The sequence below is a fragment of the Molossus molossus genome, unplaced genomic scaffold (genome assembly GCF_014108415.1).
Source record: "Molossus molossus isolate mMolMol1 unplaced genomic scaffold, mMolMol1.p scaffold_m16_p_9, whole genome shotgun sequence".
In the NCBI taxonomy this organism is placed as follows: domain Eukaryota; kingdom Metazoa; phylum Chordata; class Mammalia; order Chiroptera; family Molossidae; genus Molossus; species Molossus molossus.
The window spans coordinates 19,479,053-19,502,257 of record NW_023425403.1 but is presented as its reverse complement, the minus strand read 5'-3'; the positions used below and the strand labels follow the sequence as shown (position 1 = coordinate 19,502,257).

Genomic DNA, 23,205 nt, shown 5'->3' with positions numbered 1-23,205 from the left:
CAGATCAAACCATTAATAAAATTTTCTTAATAACTAGTTAAGGGATTAACATTTTCAACATGTCTTTAAAATGAGTATTTACACTAATTATTGTAATGACGAGTTTTAACTTTCTTGCCTAGTACCAAAGGGAACTTTTCTAAAATCAGGAATTCATCCGAACATAACAATAATTTTTCCCTAATAAAACTGAGATGGATAAACATTATAGCTTTTCTTGAAAACGAAGTATTTCTTCTTATGATTTATTTTCTAAGAGGAATGCTGTATTAGATAGGCTTCCTAATAACTGATGAAAATAATTCCTAAAGTTCATATTAAGAGCATGAACCCTGGCTGGTTGCTCAGTGGTTAGAGCATCGTCCAAAAAACCAAAGGGTCTTGGGTTTGACTCCTGGTCAAGGGCTGCAGGTTCAATCCTGGGCCCTGGTTGGGGCCCGTATGGGAGGCAACCAATTGATGTGCCTCTCTCATATTGATGGTTCTCTTTCCTTCCTGCCGTCCCCCACCCCCTAATCTCTAAAAATCAATGGAAAAAATATCTTTGGGTGAGGATTAAAAACAAACCCAGAACATGAGAAATCTGCATTTAATCATGTAGGCTGATAGTGAAAATACATGATATGCAACATGCTACTCTGTAGTATAGCGAATGTGCTAAACAATGCAAAATGCACTAATGACAAAAGAAGAGAGTAAAAATTAGGCCCTGGTTTGACATCCGGAAGTCTGATGTGACAGCTGCAGGAAGTCTGATCCTTTCAGAACTGAAACGAAGCTATCCAAGAACTCTATTGAAAAAAGGTTCAGTACATACCTCACCCATCATACCAATTAAAAAATATGTTTAACGTACTGTATTAAGAGGTGTACATAACTATCAGCAATTCAAAACAATTTTTAGGAAGTAGAAAATTTAATAGGCTATTACAATATGACAAGAGATGTAAAAAAATTACTGGCTAATGAGTATTCGTAAGACCTGGAAAATATGCTGTCTTGTTACCAGTAATCAGACCCTAGATGTATTTGTTCATTTAACCATGTTATGCACTTGTATAAGTCCTGGGCACAATGAAGTAAGCAAGAGAGATAAAAGTACAAATCCTTGTGAAGCCTTCAATCTATTGCGGTAAACAAACAACAATAAAAAAGAATGATGCAATTTCAGATATCAATAAATCCATGAAAAAAATTAAGTAAGCTAACGGGATTGAGGACAAAAAGACTTCTCTGAGGAGTAAATCTTTGAGTGGAGATTTAACAGATGAATCATATTAAGTTCTGGGGCAGTGTTCCAGTTTCAGTAAACAGCATGTAAACACACAGAAAAGGGCTTCATCTATCTGAGGAACAGCAAGCATGCAGCTGTAGCTGAAGCAAAGAGATCAAGGAGAAATACAGCAGAAGACAAGGTATGTAAGGCAGGGGCCACATCATGGTAGACTATGAGTAAATGTTCAAATTTTATTCATGAGTAATGAGAATAGAGTTTTCTTTTTCTTATAGGGCAGATTATGCTTAAGAAAGACCACTCTGGCTACAGTGAGATCTGAGTAAAGTACAAGTGGAGGCACAAAGACCAATTATGAGGCCATTGCTGTCAAGAAAGAAAGATGATGAAGGTGTGTATAGGGCTGAAGGTGTGTAAGAAATGGTAGAATTGGGGATTTGAAAGTATGGTACACCAAAATTACTGGCAGGTTAGATGTAACGTGTAAGAAATAAAAAGAAAATCTAGACTTTGGCTTAAACAAAACCTAGTAATCAAACCTATATCGGCAGAGTCCAGATAATTTAAGTCCCCACTGATCACGCTGAAGGCTTTGGCTTTACGTGAAAAGCAGTAGGAACCACTGGAGGTGAAAAAAGAGGTAGTATTCCAGATATATTTTGTTGATTTAACACGCCAGTCTCAGCAAGCACACTCCAGACCCTTCAACACAGCCTCTAACCTGAACCACAGCTGATTCTTTCTGGAAAGACTGAGACCCAGCCCATCAATCATAGATTAAGATTTCCTCAGAGGTGCAATGAATTCAGATTGAGGTTATTTTTGAGACACCTTGATGCAAACATACCTTTCTTCCCTTCTCCTGTATCCCCAAATCTACTAGGAAACTGCTGGGACCAATTATTGTGGCAACCTGTGACCATCTAAACTCACCCACTTTACATCCTTGTAATCTTTGGTTGTGCTTTGGTCATCTGTCCTTTCACAAACTCAGACTCAGTCTACTGTCACCTCTTCTCCTGACCCAACTTCCCATTGTACCCCATGGAAACAACCCCCCTCAGATGATTAACAAACACTTCTACATCCCTACCCTCTTCAATAAGCATTCTTTTTGTCAACCACCTTTAACTTTGGCGTGGCTCTCCCAAAACACGACCACAGCACTGTAGCCCCTAAAAGGGAAGTTACTTGTTCTCCAAATCCTACAGATACCAGCCAGGAATGGAGAGATATAACATGTTTGTGGATGTTGAATATGGAAAGACTGACTATGGAAAGAAGTACAATTCCCAATAAACTAATAAAATGACAAATTCACAAGGAAGAAAATAACCTACCTAAATGGCAAACACTAGGGGATTATCTAAAAATAACCTAAAATATAGCCATAGAAGGATATTATAAAGTCATTATAGTTCTATTTTTCTTAATTTCCACAATGAAGGTAACGTTTTACAACTAGGGAAAAGAGGCCAAAATACTAAGATTTTAAAACCCATAATTGTAACACACCACTACTCTTCAATAAAATTTATATAGGCTATCTTAGACTTTTTCATACTCTTCCTAAAAAACAAACAAACAAAACCATCTCCTAGTCCTTCACTAGCGCTTCGGTCATTAGCAAAAAACAAAGACAAACAAAAACAAAAACAAAAACAAAACAACAACCTAGAAATGTCTTGTAAGCATACCATTTACTTAACGTAAAAAGTCAGTAAAGAGTTTGAAGAATCTCTCCAATTAATTATTCTCTTCAAAATACCTAGATGGACTACCAAAGCAAATGGCTATATGCTGGGGTTCCTTAATTATAAAACTAAGGGTTGTGTCCTGGCTGGTTTGGATCAGCGGTTAGAGCGTTGGCCTGTGGACCAGAGAGTCCCAGGTTTGGTTCCCGCTAAGGGCACGTACCTCAGCTGCAGTTTGTCCCCACCCCGGTTGGGGTCGTGTGGGTGGCAACCACTCAATGTGTCTCTCTCACATCGATGTTCTCTCTCTCTTCCTTCCTCTCTCCCTCCCACTCTATCTGAAGATAAATGCAAAAACATCCAGATGAAGATAAAAAATAATAATAATAATAAACCAAACAAAAACCCTAAGGATTGTTTATTACAGCTTTGTAAAAATCCATGCATTCTTTATTCAAAAGAGGGTATTACTCATTTACATATTGTAAAATATTCTCAAAAAAAGAGATTTTCACTTTGCTAATTTCCTTTAAGGAATATACATATATACCTTTACATAGTTTTTGTTTATGCACAGTAGAAATACATAAAAAATACTGTAAAGTCATCTTTAGCATATACATTCCCAAAAAGAAAAAAAAATTAACAACAGAAACTTCACTCACAAGGTAAGTAATGGTACTACAACAGCATCTGCCATAAAAATAATGACACATCACCCAGAATATCTCTAATAACTCTAAGTTACTCCTTTCAAAAGATTCCCTTTTTATTGATGCTTAGTCTTTTAACTTTAGCTTCAGAAATAATACTTCCACTATAATTTCAAAGAATTGCTTAGAAGAGAATCTGCATGGACAGATAAACATTTGCAAATATATTTCACTGCATTATATAACATGAATGTGTAAATATCAGTGGCTTATAGTTTCCACAGTCAATTACTATTACTAGAATGTCCTGGAATGTTTTTCTTTTAAATCATAACTGAATAGTAGTATGTCATTTCCAAAACAGGTAAATATTCTTGAAAATAATAATTAATGAACAGTATCATGACCAAGAAGAAATAATATCTTCCTTATCTAAGCAAGGTGCAGTGCTAGATGCTTTTCCAATCACGTTTAATACATAGATATGGTATCTGTTCTCCAGGAACCTTTGGTCTCCATGAGTTACTATGTCACAGCTCTTTCTTAAACTATCAGCCAATATGATCTCCCCTAAAATCCATTCCAAATTATGAGGTAGCTTCTTCTTGTTAATTAACTTATATTTAAAACTTTGCCTTTTAGAAAAATGTACGGGGATCTAAAAGCAGTGCTGCATTAAACGAATCTAACAAATGGACAAGGCAGGAACTGAGGGTTGAAGAGAAGGAAAGGTCAGAGGGAGGACACTTAGATACAGAGACAGTGCTGGTCAGCATTTCTAAGCCACCTCTATTACTATAAACCACATTTCTCCTTTCGTCAGAGACCAATCCCAGGCTGCGACTGCTGCCCAGAGCTTTGTTAAAGAAGACACTGAAAGGCTGCAGAGCCTAAGCAGGCCTAAGGCTATAGATTCTAATTTCATTATTCAAAATTTTATAATTATATTTAAATTTCTTATCTACACTGGTTTAAAATAGCTTTATTCCTCTAGTGTATGTTATCTTGATTCAGCATCCCAATCACCTAACCCTTTAATTAAGAAAAATCATATTACTCTAATTTAGCAGAGATTATATTAATTTCAACACAGTGGGAAGTTGTCTCACTATACAGAGTAATTAACCAGAATTCTGCATATAACTGTATATAAATGTTTTCCATTCACCTCAGAATCTTTGTTAAAAATGCACAGCATTGACACTAAACTTAAAAGTGAACAAAAGATTTATTTTCTTCAAACATGGGAAAATTTAAAGGAAGTTAAAAGTCATTTACTTGCACACAAGCACTTAAAACAATACTCTTAGCACTGCAGTGACAAAGAGGCTCCAAATTACAAAGGTCAGTTAAGTAAAAGAAGGCAAAGGCAGCAAAACTCAGATGCTAAGAATAAAAACAAAAATAGATCCAATGCAGCATTTTGAAAATAAAGATCAATGAAAACAGTTGTTCAATACCATATTACTTAGAGCATTATTTTCTATACTATTATGAGAGATCATTTCCTCTGGCTGGTTCTTAACATTTGTCTTAATAAAACCAATACTTAAGCTAAAATTTTCCATTATCTGAAGAAAAAGGTAATACACTGCTGAGTTAAAAAGTACGTAGATAACATGGTACAATGAGAAGATAGATATGATGACAATATAATCAGGGTGGCAAGGAAAGAGCAGCATCATATTTTATTTAACTATTGATCTAAGTAATACGGCAGCAGGTTGTCTTTCCCATCAAAAGTACTTTTATAAAGTAATACAAATGCCCTTGCTTGCTCCATAGTGAAGGTCTTCATAAGAATCAACTAGGTATAAGAGAATTATGAACTGAACCACAAAAAAATGACTAAAACATGAGTGAATAATATGTTACTACTATTTAATGCTATAATTCTCAGAATCTAACTAGAATAAACAATCATATTGCTTAATGCTTATAAGAGCAAGCATAGCAATTAATGAGACTGTTTTAATGTACCAAATCAATAATGAAGTAGAGATAATGGCATATATATCTGTTCAGCTTAATCAGTAGAAACAAATAAAATTCAGTGCATAAAGATTTTCTAAAATCAAGCCAGTAGTCCCATAAATAAACGAATTTGGTAGCTCTCGGTTTTCTTACCTGTCAGAACAGCTTTTGCTGAAGGATCGGCCAGGTCCAGGGCTGATTTCCCATCAGTGTTCCGAATGTTTGGATCAGCTCCGTGCTGCAGCAGCACTGTGCAGGGAAAGCAGAAACAGTATCTTACCTCAGGGATACAAAGATTATTTACTGGTAAGTGTCGTCTCGGCATGGTGTAGGCATACACATACATTGCACAAATTTTTTCTCTTTCAAGAAAAAAAACAAAAGAAGAAAGAAAAAGAAAGAACGGGAAAAAAGCACTGCAGCAAAGGATCCTCTCTAGAGTAAAGCAAAGTTGGCAACTTATGGTACAGTACTATCACATGACTTAACATCATAAACATGAAACCAGAAAAATCTTGCAACAGACAGTTTGGGTTTGCCTCCTTCAGGCAGCAGGATGGGAAGCTGCGTGCTCACTGCCTCACACTGTGCAGTACGCTAACTGTGAACCTGCCCTATCTTTACTACCACTGTGGCTGCTTGTTGCTGCTGCTGCTGCTGCTGCTTTACTGCTGAATTTCCTAACACTTCCTCTCCTCAGAAGAGTTGTAATACTGTGCAAGCCTTTTAGTGGCTCACCGCTTACATATGAATCTCTCACCATAACATACTGGCTTGCTTCCAAGAAGTTTCACATAGTCATGCATGGAACTCTGGTCCCCTGCAGTCGAGCTACAAAAAAAGAACGGCCTTCTACAATAATTCTTTCCATCAAAAATATTTAGAAACAGAAACTCAATCATTATAATATATACGAAGAAATCAATGTTGAACATGCTATATTGGGTAGAAAGTAGTTATAGAGAATTCTTAGATATGGGGGCTCCCAAAAGACAACCCATGTTTAAGTAAAATACAGATATAATAATTTATTAATTCAAAACATTTCTCAACTACATCTGGCATATGGGGGTGGGGAGAAGGCTGCTATAACACTACCCAACCAATGGTTAAACTAATAAATATATTAAAAACGTGTCCAAATAAGCACAGGTCAATCACAAGCTATTCTAATAGTTCAAATAGTTAAGATTTTATGTACTCATGGAGAGAAAAGGAATTGTTACCATTATACTATATCATATATTTAAAACAAAACAAAAATTCCTTCAAATAAGTATTTAAAGATGTGTTATATAATGTCTAAAAACACCTGAGCCACTACTGCTCATGAGTCCCAAATTTTCATTCATTAACAGTTCTGTGCTAAAGTATACATATTCTTTTGGAATATCTGGAAAGATATCCTCATCTATTGCTAAGTAATAAAGTCCTGCTGTTTATGAAGCTCTTCCTCTTTCTTTAATACATAAGCAAGCCATCTAGGCAATGGCTTTGTTATAACATACAAAGGAATAGCCCTATCTAGAATTAGGACACAGCTGCTGGGGCAATGGTTACCAGCATCTCCTGAATTAAATATTGGCACTCTCAGATTTGGGGATAATAAGGACTAGCCATGGCTTGAAAAGATACAATGAGATTTTCCCAAAACTTCCTATATTATTTTATTCTTAATTAAGCAAGAAGATAATTCTTTTACTGATGTTTATAAATTGACTCAAGAGTAAGTAGAATAAAATAGCAAGTACCACAACATCAAACTGTAGTTACTTTCATCATAATGAATAAGCTTTCACAGCAATATATATATATATATATATATATATATATATATATATTTTTAATTCCAGGAAGAAATCCCAATGTGAAGATTTGGCTTTCAAAATATCCTTAATCATGAAGCCGACTCATGTATCAAATGTAAAGCTGACAGCTATAGCCATATCTTTATAGCAATATATTGCTGAGTGATCACATACAAAGGTAGGAAAACAAAGAATTAACAGCTACCATGAAAAGCACAGTTTTTTACTGCATACATCAAGAAATAAAGCATATGATAGGAGCTTTTCTTTTGCAGCTTAATGAGTGGTAGGGGCAAAACACTGAAAGCCTGTTGTTCCTTCAAAAGTCTCTTAAAACCTCAATTTTTTTTGTTGTAACCAGTACTTCACTTATTATATCTTTGTTATTTTGCAAAAGAAATTTGCCATTAAAATTTAGTTGCAATTTTACTTTACTTTAGGTGACATATAAAGGAACAGTCTTTTTACTAGGAATAATCTGTTTTCTAAACACTTCTGAGTCATACCTAACTCTTCACTGGACCTGAACACACAGAAACATCCACTGCAGAGTAATGTGACAATAGGAAAGAAGAAACTGAATTTTCTGAACCAGATGCTGATAACAAAATCCACCTTAGAAAATATTTAGCCATTTTTAATTCACTAGATATGAGTTAAAAAACAAAACAAAACACACAATAGAGTTAAGTGTTTTAGGAGCAAGAAAGATATCTAAAACTTGATCAAGGGGATCTAAATTTATCTAACTTTTTTGGAAAAGGGATTACTGAGAGGATTAAACGAAAACAAAAGTGGCACAATATGTATCAGCCAATACTACTATTTAAAATACATTTTAAAAAAACGTAGACCCTGTTTGTACTCTCAGCTCTAACACTAACCTAATTTTGTCCTAAAGTCAAATCTTCAGATCTTTACTTTTTCTGAAAAGGGCCAGACAGTAAATACATTAGGCTTTGTAGATCATAGGGTCTCATTCTCAACTACTCATCCCTGCCTCGACCCCAACATTACTGGGGAAAAAGCAGCCACAGACAATACTTAAAAGAATGTGTGGCTGTGTTCCAATAAAATTTTATTTAAACACAATGAAATATGAATTTTGTATAATTTTCATGTGTCACAAAACATTATTGTGAATTTTTAAAAATCATTTAAAAATGTAAAAGTAATTCTTGGCTTGCAGGACATTCAAAAAACAAGTTGGATTTGGTCCATGGATCATAGCTTGCCAACCCCAACCTTGGGCAGTGATATACAAAGTGAAGTCTATAGACTGTTCTAATCCCAGAACTCTTTGTAAACCGTCCACATTGAGATAAGCACAGAAATTAAGAGGAAGCATTTAGAACTATATATGTCATTTTAAAACTACTTTTTGCAATACTTCATTTTTATTATAGTTAATAAAATATTTGGCCTGTCATGCATTGGTAGAAAAAAACTGGTTCTCTACCACAGATAGTTTGAGAAGCACTGAGCCAGGGCACCTGTAAAATTCTCTGAGCCTTGGTTTCCAGATCTCTGAAGTGAAGGAACTGGACTAGGTACATGATTTCTATATTTCATCTAGGGGATGCCTCAAATCCCTGATAATGCTTTTAGAGTTACAGCCGCTTTTAGAGTTACAGCCAAAGACCTGAAACATTAAAATCTAAATTCTCAAAAAAAAAAAAAAAAAGGTATCTTCTAATGCCTGAAGAATAGCATATATATGAGGCAAAGCTCATAATAATGGCATTCAAGAATGTCATTATGTCCTTGAAGTGGCAGCACGTAGGACTCTTTATTCTGGATGCTTCAAAAATGCTTTCAAAGTTCTTAGCTACTAAAGGGAATAATAAAATGTGACTATTAATACATAACATAATTAGAAATTCATCTTGTAAAATCAATATACAGTGACAGCATGCTAATATAAAACATATTCTTCTTTTAAAGTAGCACAAATGTCTGAGGCAAAATTCCCAAAATATACAAACAATATACAGAGTAAAGTTTGAAAGAAAAACAAGAAAATTAAAATCCAAGTAACATTCAGTACATAAATTCAAGACTACTGTGGGCATTTAAAATCTCCTTGTACCATCTCCTTGTACCAATTAGGACATTATCAGACCTCAAATCTCAATCAACTTGGCTGTATCCAGTGGTTCTACTGATGCACCTCAAATCCATTTATCTCCTTTTGATGTGAGAATGAAGGAGAAAATATAGCAGCTGGTATAAAAACAGATTGTTAAAACTAAGGTAAAATCACAATATTCAAAATGTCATTCTCAAAAGAGCTTACGGCAAGAAGGACATGTGATTGTCCTATTTCTGGTGCAAACGTTTAGCTACAGTGAGCCAGATTCAGAAAGCATGCCTTTAGCCTGTGACCAATGCAGTAGAAACTAAAACGGTTTCATTTACTTCCTCAAAGCTATTAAATTTAAGCAATCACATCATTTTAATTCTTCCAAATAAAAATATTTCTACACATATGCAAATCCATCCTGTCAAATTCCTAGAAATATACAAAGTGCCACTATGATGAATTGCATTTAACTATACGAACATCAGTAACTGATTTAAGAAGATAGAAGAAATAAAAACATGTAAATTTCCCAAACTAAAAATGTAGCAAGCCTGTTAGGTAAATTATCAAAATGCATTTTAGTCTAGTTTTCACTATAAAATATTATAAATTCTTAGTCTGTTATGTGAATTTTAGATCTACTTTAATGATCTAAAACTGTTCCTCACAATGAACAGTCAATTTTAGAAGAAATTATATTTATATTAAAATGTTTTCAAGTATTTCATAGACATCTTACTCTTTAAGAGTACAAACTAGGGGGGAGGTGGAGATTAACCAAATAACTTATATGCATATATGTATAATCCATGGACACAGACAATAGTGTGGTGAAGGTGGAGGTAGGATGTGGGGGAACACAGGGTGGAGGGGGTCAATTGGGAAAAAAGGGGGGACATCTGTAATACTTTCAACAATAAAGATAAATTTTAAAAAAGGAAAAAGTATAGACATATTAATTTAACTGAGTTATAAAAATTAAATCACACAAAGGACCAAGTTCAATAGATATTTTAGCAAATAAGATTATTGCTAAGCAAAATATCAAGGGACAGTTATGTTAGAGAAGTTTGGGAAACACCTTTTAGGCTTTCCACAAAATGCACTAACAAAGCATAAAACCAAACCTCCAGAAGCCCAGGTTGATTTGCCAGCAACTGAACTCTGCTAAAACAACAATGAACATTTTTCAGAGGAAGGTAAGTGAAAATCACATTACAGAGTCTCAATAATGTCTACATTAAATAAAAAAATGATTAGACATTTAAAGAAAAAGGAAAATGTGACTGGCAGTCAAGAACAACAACAAAAAGCAGTCAAAAGAAATCATACTGGGCCCTGCTCAATAGTTTGTCCCTGGCCCTGGTTGGGTCGTGCGGGAGGCAACCACTCGATGTGTCCCTTTCATGTCGATGTTTCTCTCTCTCTCTCTCCCTCCCACTCTATCTGAACAAAAAATGAAAAAATGTCCTCGGGTGAGGATAGGAAAAAAAAGAAAAGAAATCATACTGGGCGTCTCCTCTAGCGGGGTTGCTGTTGGCAGTGTTGAAGCTAAACTCGTATGGGGTAGCGGTGTCAGCAAGAGTCTGGCATGATGTCTCACACCATTTTACTGGTACAGCCTACCAAGAGGCCAGAAAGCAGAACTTATGCTGACTATGAACCGGTGAATGAATGCATGGAAGGTGTTTGTAAAATGTATGAAGAACATCTGGAGAGAATGGATCCCAACAGCCCCTCTATTACATATGATATCAGCCAGCTGTTTGATTTTATTGATGATCTGGCAGACCTCAGCTGTCTTGTTTACCAAGCTAATAGCCCAGACATACCAGCCTTATAACAAAGATGGGAGTGAAGAGAAGATCTACATGCTCCTTCATCAGCAGGGCCAACAGGCCAGGAAATAGTTGTTTGGAAGCACTGGGGTTTGGGGATGGGCTTGGAACATAGGTGTGTACAGTGATCTGTAGTGGATACAACAATTCATTTTATTTTATTCAATTCATTTTCTTTTAGGTAGCTACCAACTGCAGATCACTTTGTAGCTCTTACCAGGAGGTCCCAGGCCAGGCACAAGCAGTGGCTGACTTGGGCTTGTACCAGAGTCCCTTGCAAGAGGCCCCAGAACCAACACACCTGTTGGCCAACTTCAAACAACACCACAGGACATCCATTTAGCTCCACAAACAATACACCCAAAAGGTGGACTTGGCAGGCACCAAAGCCCCACTAAAGTCAATCCTCATCTGTGGGGGTCAGCCCCTGCACAATAGTTCATCCACTATAGTCACAGCCAGTCCTTGTAGCCAGTCAGCCTGAGGGTCAATCCCACCCACTCTCATGATGTGAGGAGGGGGAAAAGAAGAACCACCACCACCACAAAAAATATATGAAGAATAAAAAGGCAACAACTACAAATCTATTATTAATTACTTTAAATCTAAATGAATGAAATATTCCAATCAAAAGACAAATGGTACTGAATGGAGAAGAAAACTAGACCTGCCTACAAGAGACCCACATCAGATCTAAAGTCACACACACACACACACACACATACACTGAAAATAAAGGGATGGAAAAAGGTACTTTGTGCAAATGGAAATGAAAAAAAAACTGGGGTAACAATACTTATTTCAGATAAAACAGATTTTAAAACAAAGACTACAAGACAGGAAATTTCCTAAATGATAATGGAAGCATCCTAAGTGTCCATCAATGGACAATTAGAGATAGAAGAATGTGGTACATACATACAATAGAATATTAATCAGCCATGAAAAAGAAAAAACCTTACCATTTGTAACATGGATGAACTTAAGAGGGTATTATGCTAAGTGAATTTAGTAAGACAGAGAAAGACAAATATTGTAAGATTTTACTTATGTGTGGGATCTAAAAAACCAAAATAAACAAAAAATCAAAACAGAAATAGACTCATAGATACAGAGAACAAACTGATGGTTGTCAGATGAGAATGGAGTTAGAGGACTGGGTGAAAAGTCAAAGGGATTAAGAAGTACAAATTGGCAGTTACAAAATAGTCATGGGATGTAAAGTACAGCACAAGGAATACAGTCAGTGATATTTTAATAACTATTTGGTGCCAAGTGGATTCTAGACTTATTAGGGGAATCACCTTGTAAGTTATATAAATGCCTAACTACTTTTGCTGTACACCTAAAACTAATATAAAATTGAATGCCAACTGTAATTAAAAATAATAAAAAAATTTTAAATTAAGTTAATGCCATCAGGAAGGAAGGAAGGAAGGAAGGAAGGAAGGAAGGAAGGAAGGAAGGAAAAGAAAATCTGTGATAAGAGTGTATTAGATAAGTGACTGGATTTTAGTTTATGTAACAATTCATTTCATTTTATTTAACTCATTTTATTTTATTTTTTTTAGAACAAGTCTGTTTTCAAGGATGAAATACAAACCTAATAAAAATAAAACATAGTATTTTACAAAAAAGAACACAAAAAGGCAAGCCACAGACTAGAACAAAACATCTGCAGCAAATATATGTGATAATTCAGATTCAGATTATACAATGAACTCCTACAAATCAGTAAAAAGACAAATAACCTAATTTGAAAAATGGGAAAAGACTAAGATACTTCATAAAAGATATAAAAATTACTAATACATGAAAAATGCTCAACGTCATTAGTCAACAGAGAAATGCAAAATTGAAAGATAGGTAATACTAATTGTTAATGAAGATGTACTAAACTAGAACTCTCATACATTGCTAGTGGGCACACAAAATGGTGTAACCACTTTGGAAGTCAATTTGGCAGTTTTTTATAAAGGTAAATATACATCACTACTGTGTCCTACCAACTCTACTTTTAGGTATTTATCCAAAAGGAAAACGAAATGTGTTTACACAAAAGACTTGCACATGAATATTCATATGTTTATCCATAATAGTAAAATATTGAAAACAATTTCAATATCTATCAACAGGTAAAAGAATAAGTAAACTGTGTTATATCCATACAATTGAAAATTGCTCAGCAATACAAAGAAATGAACCACTGACTCATACAAGAGGGATAAAATCTCTAAAACATTATGCTAAGCAAAAGAAGCCAAGTAGCAAAGAACATATTTCTAGAACAGAAAACTAATCTATAGTGACAGAAAATAGATCAACTGTTGCCTGGAGATGGTAAAAGAAAAAAACAAACAAACAAACAAAAAACAATATACTTTAGTACAAATGGGCACCAGAGAACTTTTTAGAGAGATGAAAATGTTCTATTATTTTTATTGTGATGGTAGTTACATTGGATATACACATTTGTCAAACTCATCAATATGTACACTTAAAATAGATGCATTTTCTTTATCTCAAATTCATGTTATAATCCAATAAAGCTGATTTTTTTAAAATTCAAGAGTGGTTTAACTGCAGATTAGAAACATCTGAAGAGACAATTATTGAACTGGAAAATATGTCAATAGATATTTCCAAGAATGCTGGATAGAGAGATTATCATGGACAAAGCATGGAGTGAGAAGGTCCAACATGTAGTAGTACTCTGTCTTAAAAGGAAAAGAAAACAGATACATATTTGAAGAGATAATGCCCAAGATTTTCACAGAACTGACACCAATCTACAGGTTGAAGAAGCTCAAACAGGATAAACTCAATGATACAGAAAAAATATGTTATACATATAAATTAGGAACAACTACAAATTTAAAAAGATATGAACTCAAGAGAACATGTAAGTTAATATAGTAATAGTATACAAAATACACTGGAGATAATTTATTAACCTATCCTAACTATGGTAGTATATGTTATATGATACAGCATATGCTAACAATGATTCAATTATACTCATTTCTATGTATACTGCAAAAAAGCAATTATTTTGCAACTGTAAATATACCACATTTCTATTCTTAGAGAAAATATAATTTAGGTAGTATCAATTAAACTATGTTATACTTTTAAAATTATTTTAAATAAATGGCAATAGTAAAGTAGGTACATTCAAAGTTTTTCTACGATACTACTCTGCAACCAAGATACACAAGATCTGATTAGCCAAATCAAAGAAACTCTTTGATATAACATTAATATTTATTTTCACTTAAACAAATATTTTGTTTCCTCTTTACATTTTCTCACCTTTAATCCTCACCCAAGGATACATTTTTTATTGATTATTTTAGAGAGAGAAGAAGGGAGAGAAACATCTATGTTTGAGAGAAACATCATCAGTTGCCTCACTATGCGCACTGACCCGGAATGGAACCCACAAAAATGATCAACTCTTCTCTCTCTCTCTCTCTCTCTCTCTCTCTCTTTTTCTGTTTTTGTTACTCCTCACCCAAACCCACAAAAATGATCAACTCTCCTCTCTCTCTTTTTTTTGTTAATCCTCACTCAAAGATATTTTTCCATTAATTTTCAGATAGAGTGTGTGTGTGTGGGAAACACTGATGTGAGAAAGATACACATTGATTGGTTGCCTCCCACATGACCCTGACCAGGGCCAGAGATCAAACTTGCAACCCAGGTAGGTACCCCTGACCAGGAATAGAACCAGCAACCCTTTGGTCTGCAGGCGGACACTCTAACCACTGAGCCAAACCTGCCAAGGCAACTCTCCTCTCTTTTAACATACTTATGTTAGTAAGGAAGTTTCTCTTAAGAACATAAGCTAGACATTTCTTTGATGCTCAGTGGTGTCTTTTCACTGAACTAGTGGTGACATTCATTGAATGAAATAAGCTTCTTTCATCTTAATTATTATCAATCAGAGAGTTTTTAATTAGCTAGCTTAAACATCAGGAAAATGTATTTAAGAATAAAGGTTATCTCAACTAAAGCAAAGTCAGAAATGTTTCCAAAAATGTATCTTTCTCTGTCTATCCTGTCTCCCAGAACCACTGCCATCCCCTCTTAGATACAAACATGCACACCTGTACTTATTTGAATATTAATTCTAAACTCTCACTAAAGAGACTTTGGTCCAGCTTGCCTCATTCTGGTTCTGGACTTCAAAAGTTTGGCCAGAGAAGCCAGGAGAGTCAATCAAAATGATGGTGATGGAGCCAGAGGCATTAGTTCTGAGAAGAGTTCTTGTGCAGACACCTCAGTTGGTATCTGCAGCAATAACAGAGCTTAAATTTAAAGGTTTATGCAGATATATTTATTCATGGTAAATGAATAAGTTTACAAAGAGTATGTCTCTCAGAAAGTGAAACAATTGGAACTTCCACTTTCTATTTTACACATTTCTATATTGTTCTAATGTTTATTACAAATATGTATTATTTTTACAATAAGAGAGAAATGAGAGAGATATTTCTCCTCAGATAGAAATTATCTTTATGCATGGTGTTTCAGTATGTTGACCAAACCAATACTTCTCTTAAAACTGCTATTTAAAGTAATTAATTTGTAACCAATGGAGAAATAACTGGATTGTTCTTCCTATCAAGTGAATAACATTAAACATGGTGACAGCATTAGATAAATAAGACCAATATAAAATAAATCCATTAATTCAGAATGTGATGATGTAGAGACTGCAGAAAGAAGCCTTAAGTGAAATAGTCAAGAAGTAATTTTCTACTGTGTAAAAGTCCAGCTTTTTAAACCATATGTTTTTTAGTCTTTGCCTTTCATAACAAAAGTCACCAACAATTCAGAATTCTGTCAACATCTGGGACTAGCTTACTTGTGATATATTACTTAATTTCACCGCAATGAACTACCTGACTTCATGTGCCTCATTAGAGTGATACCCATTTATAACGTTTTTCCTTGTACTTCACTGGAAAACTGCATTTTTTAAATTAAAAAAAAAAAATCAGATTCTCTACTAAGTCTGCTTCACTTACTAATGGCAATTCACTACAGATAAGGTTACAAGCACAGCGGCAGTCCAGAGCTGGTCCTCTGGAACCAGACTGGGGGTCAGAATCCCAGTTCTGCCACCCCCTCGCGTTCTGGGACCTAGGAAACTACTTTACCTCCTGTGCTTCCTCCTCATCTGTAAGTCAGGAGATAATATTGTCTCAACCTCACATGTTATTAGGAGGACAAAACAAATAATATTTGAAGAGCTCTTAGAACAGTGGTCAACATATAGTAAGCATGAGCATAGAAGAATTTTTAAAAGAGACATTAAAAAATATATAATTACTCAAAAAATTAATCCAAGTAAATAAAATTTTACTGAATCTATGTGGGAGAGTTCTTCCTTATGAGTAAATTTTTACATAAAATTTTACAATAAAAGAATCCTCCAATTAAATATTGCTCCTATTGTCAAATTTTCCTATAAATATACAAAAATCAAGATTTTTTTAAATAAATTTTTTAGAAAATCAAGAATTCCTTTATAAGCCCATTCCATCTGAACTAACCTAGATATAGATTATTCAATATTCTATATTACATTCAAATCAATTATACACTTTTTGCAATAAAGAGTCAGTCCACAATACATTTATAAAACTAGCATTATTATCTGCTTACACAAACCACAATGTACTGTAAGAAAAAAGCAGACATTGGAATAAACATAAAAATGATTACAAGAAAGCACATCTCTCTTCCTAGAAACGCCAGAGTCAAGTTCTAAAGAAAATACTGTCCAGGAGTCAAACAAACTTGGGTTTTAGAATGTTTCTCTGTCCTTAAGATCGTCTAACCTTAGGCAAGTTACTTCGCCTCTGTCAATCACAGCTTTCTCTTTCATAAAGCACTACCTGCATCTAAGGATTGCTGTTATAATTAAATGAGACAACACAAATAAACCTAGCTTGATTCCTTGTACATAACAGGGACTCAATACAGCCCCTGTCCCTACAATCAGAATTTTTCATCTATTTTCAAAAATAGAATCACATACACAGAGTGTGCTAAAAGAAGATATCGATTGGGTTGAAATAAAGGCAAATGGACAACAGTTCTAGGAACAATAAATTCATTTATGCCAAGCCAATTATTGTTTTATACTCCCTCTTATTTACGGGGAGATTACTATTTCTAAAACTTGACTAGATTCGGCTAAGTGAAACACTAATCAGGAATAACTTTACAGTTTGACCACATAAGTTTATTACAGGATCTCAAAAGTGTTACCATTCTGAGGGACAACGACCACATGCAAAAGGTGCTTCCAATCTGTCTCTGGGAGAGAAAGGCAAGACCCTTCACCTGACTTTCTGAATCCTTCCTTAAACCGTTAACTCCACCTGCCCTCTCTCAAAGCCTCAAGAATTTGCTAGTATTCCAGGCAAACTCCCATTAGTATTAAAACATTAAGACCAACTAAAATATTTTAATGCTACTAGATACAAGGTTTAAAATTAAGCATTTAAAACATTTTTCACAAGGAACACATGATTGAACCTGTACATATTATTCTTTTTTTTTTAATCCTCACCTGAGGACATTTTTTGCATTTATCTTCAGGTAGAGCAGGAGGGAGAAAGGGGGGAAGAGAGAGAGAGAAACATCTATGTGAGAGAGACACATCGAGTGGTTGCCACCCACACGACCCCAACCGGGGTTGGGGACAAACTGCAACCAAGGTACGTGCCCTTAGCAGGAACCGAACCCAAGACTATCTGGTCTGCGGACCGATGCTCTAACCGCTGAGCCAAACCGGCCAGGGCTGTACCATAATATTCTGATTCTGCATTGTACACTTCAGTTTCTTAAGAACTTATCTTACTATTATTATTTTCCTATGCCTCTGAGAATTGACACAACAGTCTGAAACTTCAATATGCTTTACTTTCCATCTGAATGCCACAAAGAATATCTCCTAAATTTTCATTTTTTGATAAATTTACTAATTTTTAAACTTAGTTTTGTTTTTCTTTGGACTCAGTATTCAATCACTTTTTATTTTTATCCTCACCCGAGGACATTTTTCCATTCTTTGTTCAGATAGAGTGGGAGGGAGGGAGAGAGAGAGAAACATTGATGTGAAAGGGACATATTGAATGGTTGCCACCCGCATGACCTAACCAGGGCCGGGGACAAACTGCAACCGAGGTACATGCCCTTAGTGGGAACTAAACCTGGTCTGTCTGGACCGCAGGCCAATGCTCTAACCACTAGGCAAACCAGCCAGGGCTCAATCACATTCTATATATCCCACCTCAGCTCCTTTCCCCCATGTTGAGAGGAAAAAGACTATCTTCTTTTAACGAAATTCCTCCTCTGCTTTCACTTCTCTCATTCCTAGTGTGTTACAATTTTCAGAAACACCAACTATGATGCATGCCCTCTGGCAGCTTGAAGAACTATTTGCTCATAATTAATTTGCTTTAAAAATATTAATCATATTCACACCTTTTCACTTTCAGATGCTATACTCAGTCACGGTCAATCACTAGAACTTCATACTCCCACTATTAAAATATTTGTGAGGAAAATGTTTAAGTTACACTACTAACTTTCCAGTATCCTATCTACAACATCTCCGCTAACTAGGTTAAAAGATGGGGGAAAAGGAGCAGATTTCATGTCTTATCAAGTCAGAATTTAAGTTTACAAAATTACAAAGGATATGAAACAAAGGATATAACACTAATTCACATTGATGGTAATAAAAGAGCAGCATAGGGTAACCGCTAACCAGTCAGTCATTCCACTTTTACTGAGTGTCAGAATACAAAACTGATCTATGAGAACACCTGATTGTTGTCACCATGGGAAAAGAGCGGAAGGAAACAAGCATGTACTGGGGCTCTTCCTGCTTTATCATTTCACTAACTGCCTGTAGCAACCTGATGCAGTAGGTATGATGCTCACATCATAAATGAGAAATTGAGGTTCAAAGCAACTAAATTATTTGTGCAAGATCAGTTTTTAAATCATAAAATGGAATTCATACCTAATTCTAAACCAAGCATTTCATTTCTATCTTATCATTCTACACAAGTACAAGCTAAGGTCCCCCCAGAACTGTAAAATTTAAGTTTTCCCCCTTATGAATTCTGAAAGGCACACATTACCTTACCTACTCCTTTTATGACCAAATGTTCTCTTCCAAACTCATCAAACAACCTCCTGTGGGGAAGTGTGAAACCACAACTTGGAAATGACATGGAAAATAATCCATGACAGCTATGGTTCCATCTTAGGGGGCCCACTAGAATACTCCATATTTCCTCCTCTTGTTCCTTCTTTCCTAATGCTCAAATGTATTCTTTCAAAAGACCAATACTCAAAACTGTGCCCCAAACAGGCAAAATAAAATATATTCACTCTATCTCTAACCATGATTATTCATATCATAGCAAATTTTGAATATTTTAGGTTTGACACAAAATAGACACACAATGGGGTTTCTTAGTGTCTTATCTATATTGTCATATCTGATGGCAGAATGAAACAACTCACAGTTACATTTACATTCTTCCTCCTGGGTTTTGTTTACAGACTAAAAAGTCTAACACCTACCCCATTTTAAAAAGACAATTAATAGACTCCAATAATTCAAAGAACAAAGAGTACACAGTATTTTTTAAAGCCTGAAACGGCAATTATACTTTACAACTTTCTACTTTGGCTAGCCGAGGAGGAGGAGTGAGAAGGACTCCATAAATCTTTATGGTCAATCTGGACCTGCCTCTGAAATCTGTTACCACAGAACTGCACAAAGTGAGGACACAGTCCTAGCATGCAATGAGTTTCAAACAACATGATAGCTATGTAAAGGGAGAACTGACTGGGTTATATGAGCCATTTGCCTCAAATACCATTTTCATACAACCCCAAACTTAAGCCAGGCAACTCACTGAAATCCATGGATTGTTTTGAACCATCACTGGTTAAATAATTGCATAAATAATTCCTTTAATGGACAGACTGAGCAATAAGCAGTCTTTTATCACTTAAAAAAAAAAGTGTTTTTTATCCTTGACCCTCAGCCCCCTGCCATTTAAGCGTCTTTGACATACTTCATAAGGGCTCCTACTGGTGTTTTCCTGGGAATTCTAATAAAATGAAAGGTACAAATATAAAACTCAACATATATATTTTCCACCATTATCCAGAATGCCTACTTAAGTAGTCCCAACTTTGTCACGTAAATGCATAAATACTCTAAGCTTCTTGAAAACAGCTGAACATAAGTAGGCAAGTCATCAAGATAATGGTGCTCAGGAGAAAAATTTCTATCATATTTGGCTTGTCTTCTCCTTTTTAAAGTATACAGGTAATAGAATTTTGCCAACTTTTACTTTTTTTATGAAGATGCTACATTAGACTTAAAAAAAAAAAAATCCCAATTCAGTTTTTATATGAAAAACTGCTGTTAAAAATGCCAACGGGAGGTATTCTGGCAGGAAAAGGGAAATGAGACAATAATGAAACAAAGCAAGTGCATCAAATTCTCAAGGCTTTGATGAATTTTCTGACTTTTTACAAAGAGTAAGAAAGGTGTGGGAAATGACTTTTCTTAACCTAGTCATTTATGGATGACATATGGATAATGTGACAGACTAAATCAAGAGCCCTAATGTTGAGTTCTTTAACAGCTGCAATTTCTTTAGTTCTTATAAAGAAGCTGTGGCTTTCTAGAATTCATCCTAAAGTAATTAAAGTTTAAACTTATATTTAATGAAAGAGATGTTCCCTATACTAATGTTTATAAAACAATAAATAAAAATCAAAAATAGTCTAAATGGCCTAAAGTAGATGACTGATTAACAAAATAATGGTTATTTCAATATAATTCTTCAGTCTTTAAAAATGAGATTAGATAGAAATATTCACTGATAATGAGGTAATAAACAGTATGCATGGGATGATCCTAGTTTTATTTTCAAAAGGACCATGTACACTGTTACAATGAATCTAACAGCACTAAGAGAAACTTTCTGTAATGATGGAAATTTCTACATATGAACTCTGTAATATGATCATCAAGAGCCAAATATGGTTATTAAGCCCTTGAAATGTGGCTAATGAAGAACTAAGTTTTTAATTTTTAAAATTTTAACCTATTTTCATTTTTAATGGCTATAATAATGGATAGGATAGGTCTAAATAGACATGCAATAACATGTGATAGTTTCCTTAATGAACATATATTAATTCTAATAAAATTGTTATGACAAAACTAGAAAATCATTAATCTTTGATATACATTTAAAATAAGAGGAGATAACAACATACCAGAGAATGCCCTGGCCAGTGTGGCTCCGTGGTTAGAGTGTCAGCCCTTGCACCAAAGGTCACCGGTTCGATTCCAGGTCAAGGGCACATACCTTGGTTGCAGGTTCAATCCCTGGCCCCAGTTGCAGCACATGTGGGTGGCAACCAATCGATCTGTCGCTCTTACGTTGATGTTTCTCTGTCTCTCTCTCTCTCTCTCACACACACACACACACACACACACACACACTCAATGAAAAACATATCCTCTGATGAGGATCAACAACATCAAATATATATATGTATACCAGAGGCAGTCCTACCCTCTGCCCCCCCAACCCCAATCCCATGCCACTCAAAGTTCCAGAATTTTCAGCAAAGGAGGACAAGTAACCATGGAAGTAAGCAGGTAATTTAAATTAACACAGAGTTTGTACAAAGAAAGTAAATATATCTCTCTAGATAGCAGATATACAAAATGGTATTAAAAGGAAATTATGAGCCCAGCCGGTGTGGCTCAGTGGTTGAGTGTCAACCCATGCACCAGGAGGTTGCCGGTTCAATTCCTGGTCAGGTCACATGCCCAGGTTGTGGGCCTGATCCCCAATGGGGGGCATGCAGGAGGCCAATCAATGTGCTAGCTCATTGATGTTTCTATCTCTCTCTCCTTCTCCCTTCCTCTCTCTAACATCAATAAAGAAAGAAAAAGGAAATTATGATAGGGATATTACTTTAGAAATAGTTATAATAATAAAAACTTCGTTTATGTTTTAGTAGATAGATTATTTTACACCTTTGTTTTGGTTGTATTTTTATTTTCTGTAAAGCTAGGTAAAGATAATCTACCACTGTAAATCTGCTAAATATTAGATGATCTAAACAGCTGAACTAAAACTAAAGAATGTGTTTGACAGACTTAAAGACTGAATGTTTTTATGCTTAAATGTACTCTTAAATCCCACTAAGCAGAGGAAATTTCAGTTCTCAATCAAGAAAACATTTTTACTATAACAACTCTCTATAAATTCTACAGATTGTGGCAGACTAATAGCTTTCTCCTTTCTTCACCGGTGAATGATAGGGGATCTGAATCATTTGCCTCATGCATAGGGTAAAAATATCAGTGAGATTATCTGGCTAAGTACTTTGAGCTGCCTCAAGGGAAAACACTTCATTATCTACATCATCTATCCATAACAATTTTGGATAAATTTATCAGGGTCATCTTTTTCTCTCTTCTTCCACCCTACCTCAACTCCTCAGTTCCTTACAGGAGCAACTCATGGGTTTAATCTGCAAGTAACAACAAATGTTTGCCCATTCTTTATTCAAAAAACCCATTGTAACCAGAAGTCAATGCATGACTAGAATCAATATTCAACAACCCATCCTAATAAAGAATAGCAATGATTTTACAAATGGCAGATAATCTAACACAATTTATATCTGATTATAAAACGTGTTTTATATTTCTATAGGAGTATGAGAGTGTTGGATATATTGCAAATTCACATTACTTTAAAATAGAAGAACCTCAAAATATCACCTAATCAAGAAGAAGTAGAAAATTACTCAGCTTTCTTATCCACACTAACACAGACTAATAC

At 35.0% G+C, this 23,205-nt stretch overlaps 1 protein-coding gene and 1 pseudogene across 4 annotated transcripts in view; one reads left to right on the top strand and one right to left on the bottom strand.

The window, feature by feature from the left end:
* TNKS (tankyrase) overlaps positions 1 to 23,205 on the bottom strand; it is a 177,922-nt gene that overhangs the window by 122,032 nt on the left and 32,685 nt on the right. For all 4 annotated transcript variants that reach the window (XM_036249519.1, XM_036249522.1, XM_036249521.1 and 1 more), the window contains exon 3: positions 5,709 to 5,804. In XM_036249519.1, the coding sequence (XP_036105412.1) occupies positions 5,709 to 5,804 (96 nt within the window). The remainder of the gene's footprint in view (positions 1 to 5,708; positions 5,805 to 23,205) is intronic.
* On the top strand, positions 11,041 to 11,356 carry LOC118622219 (annotated as a pseudogene).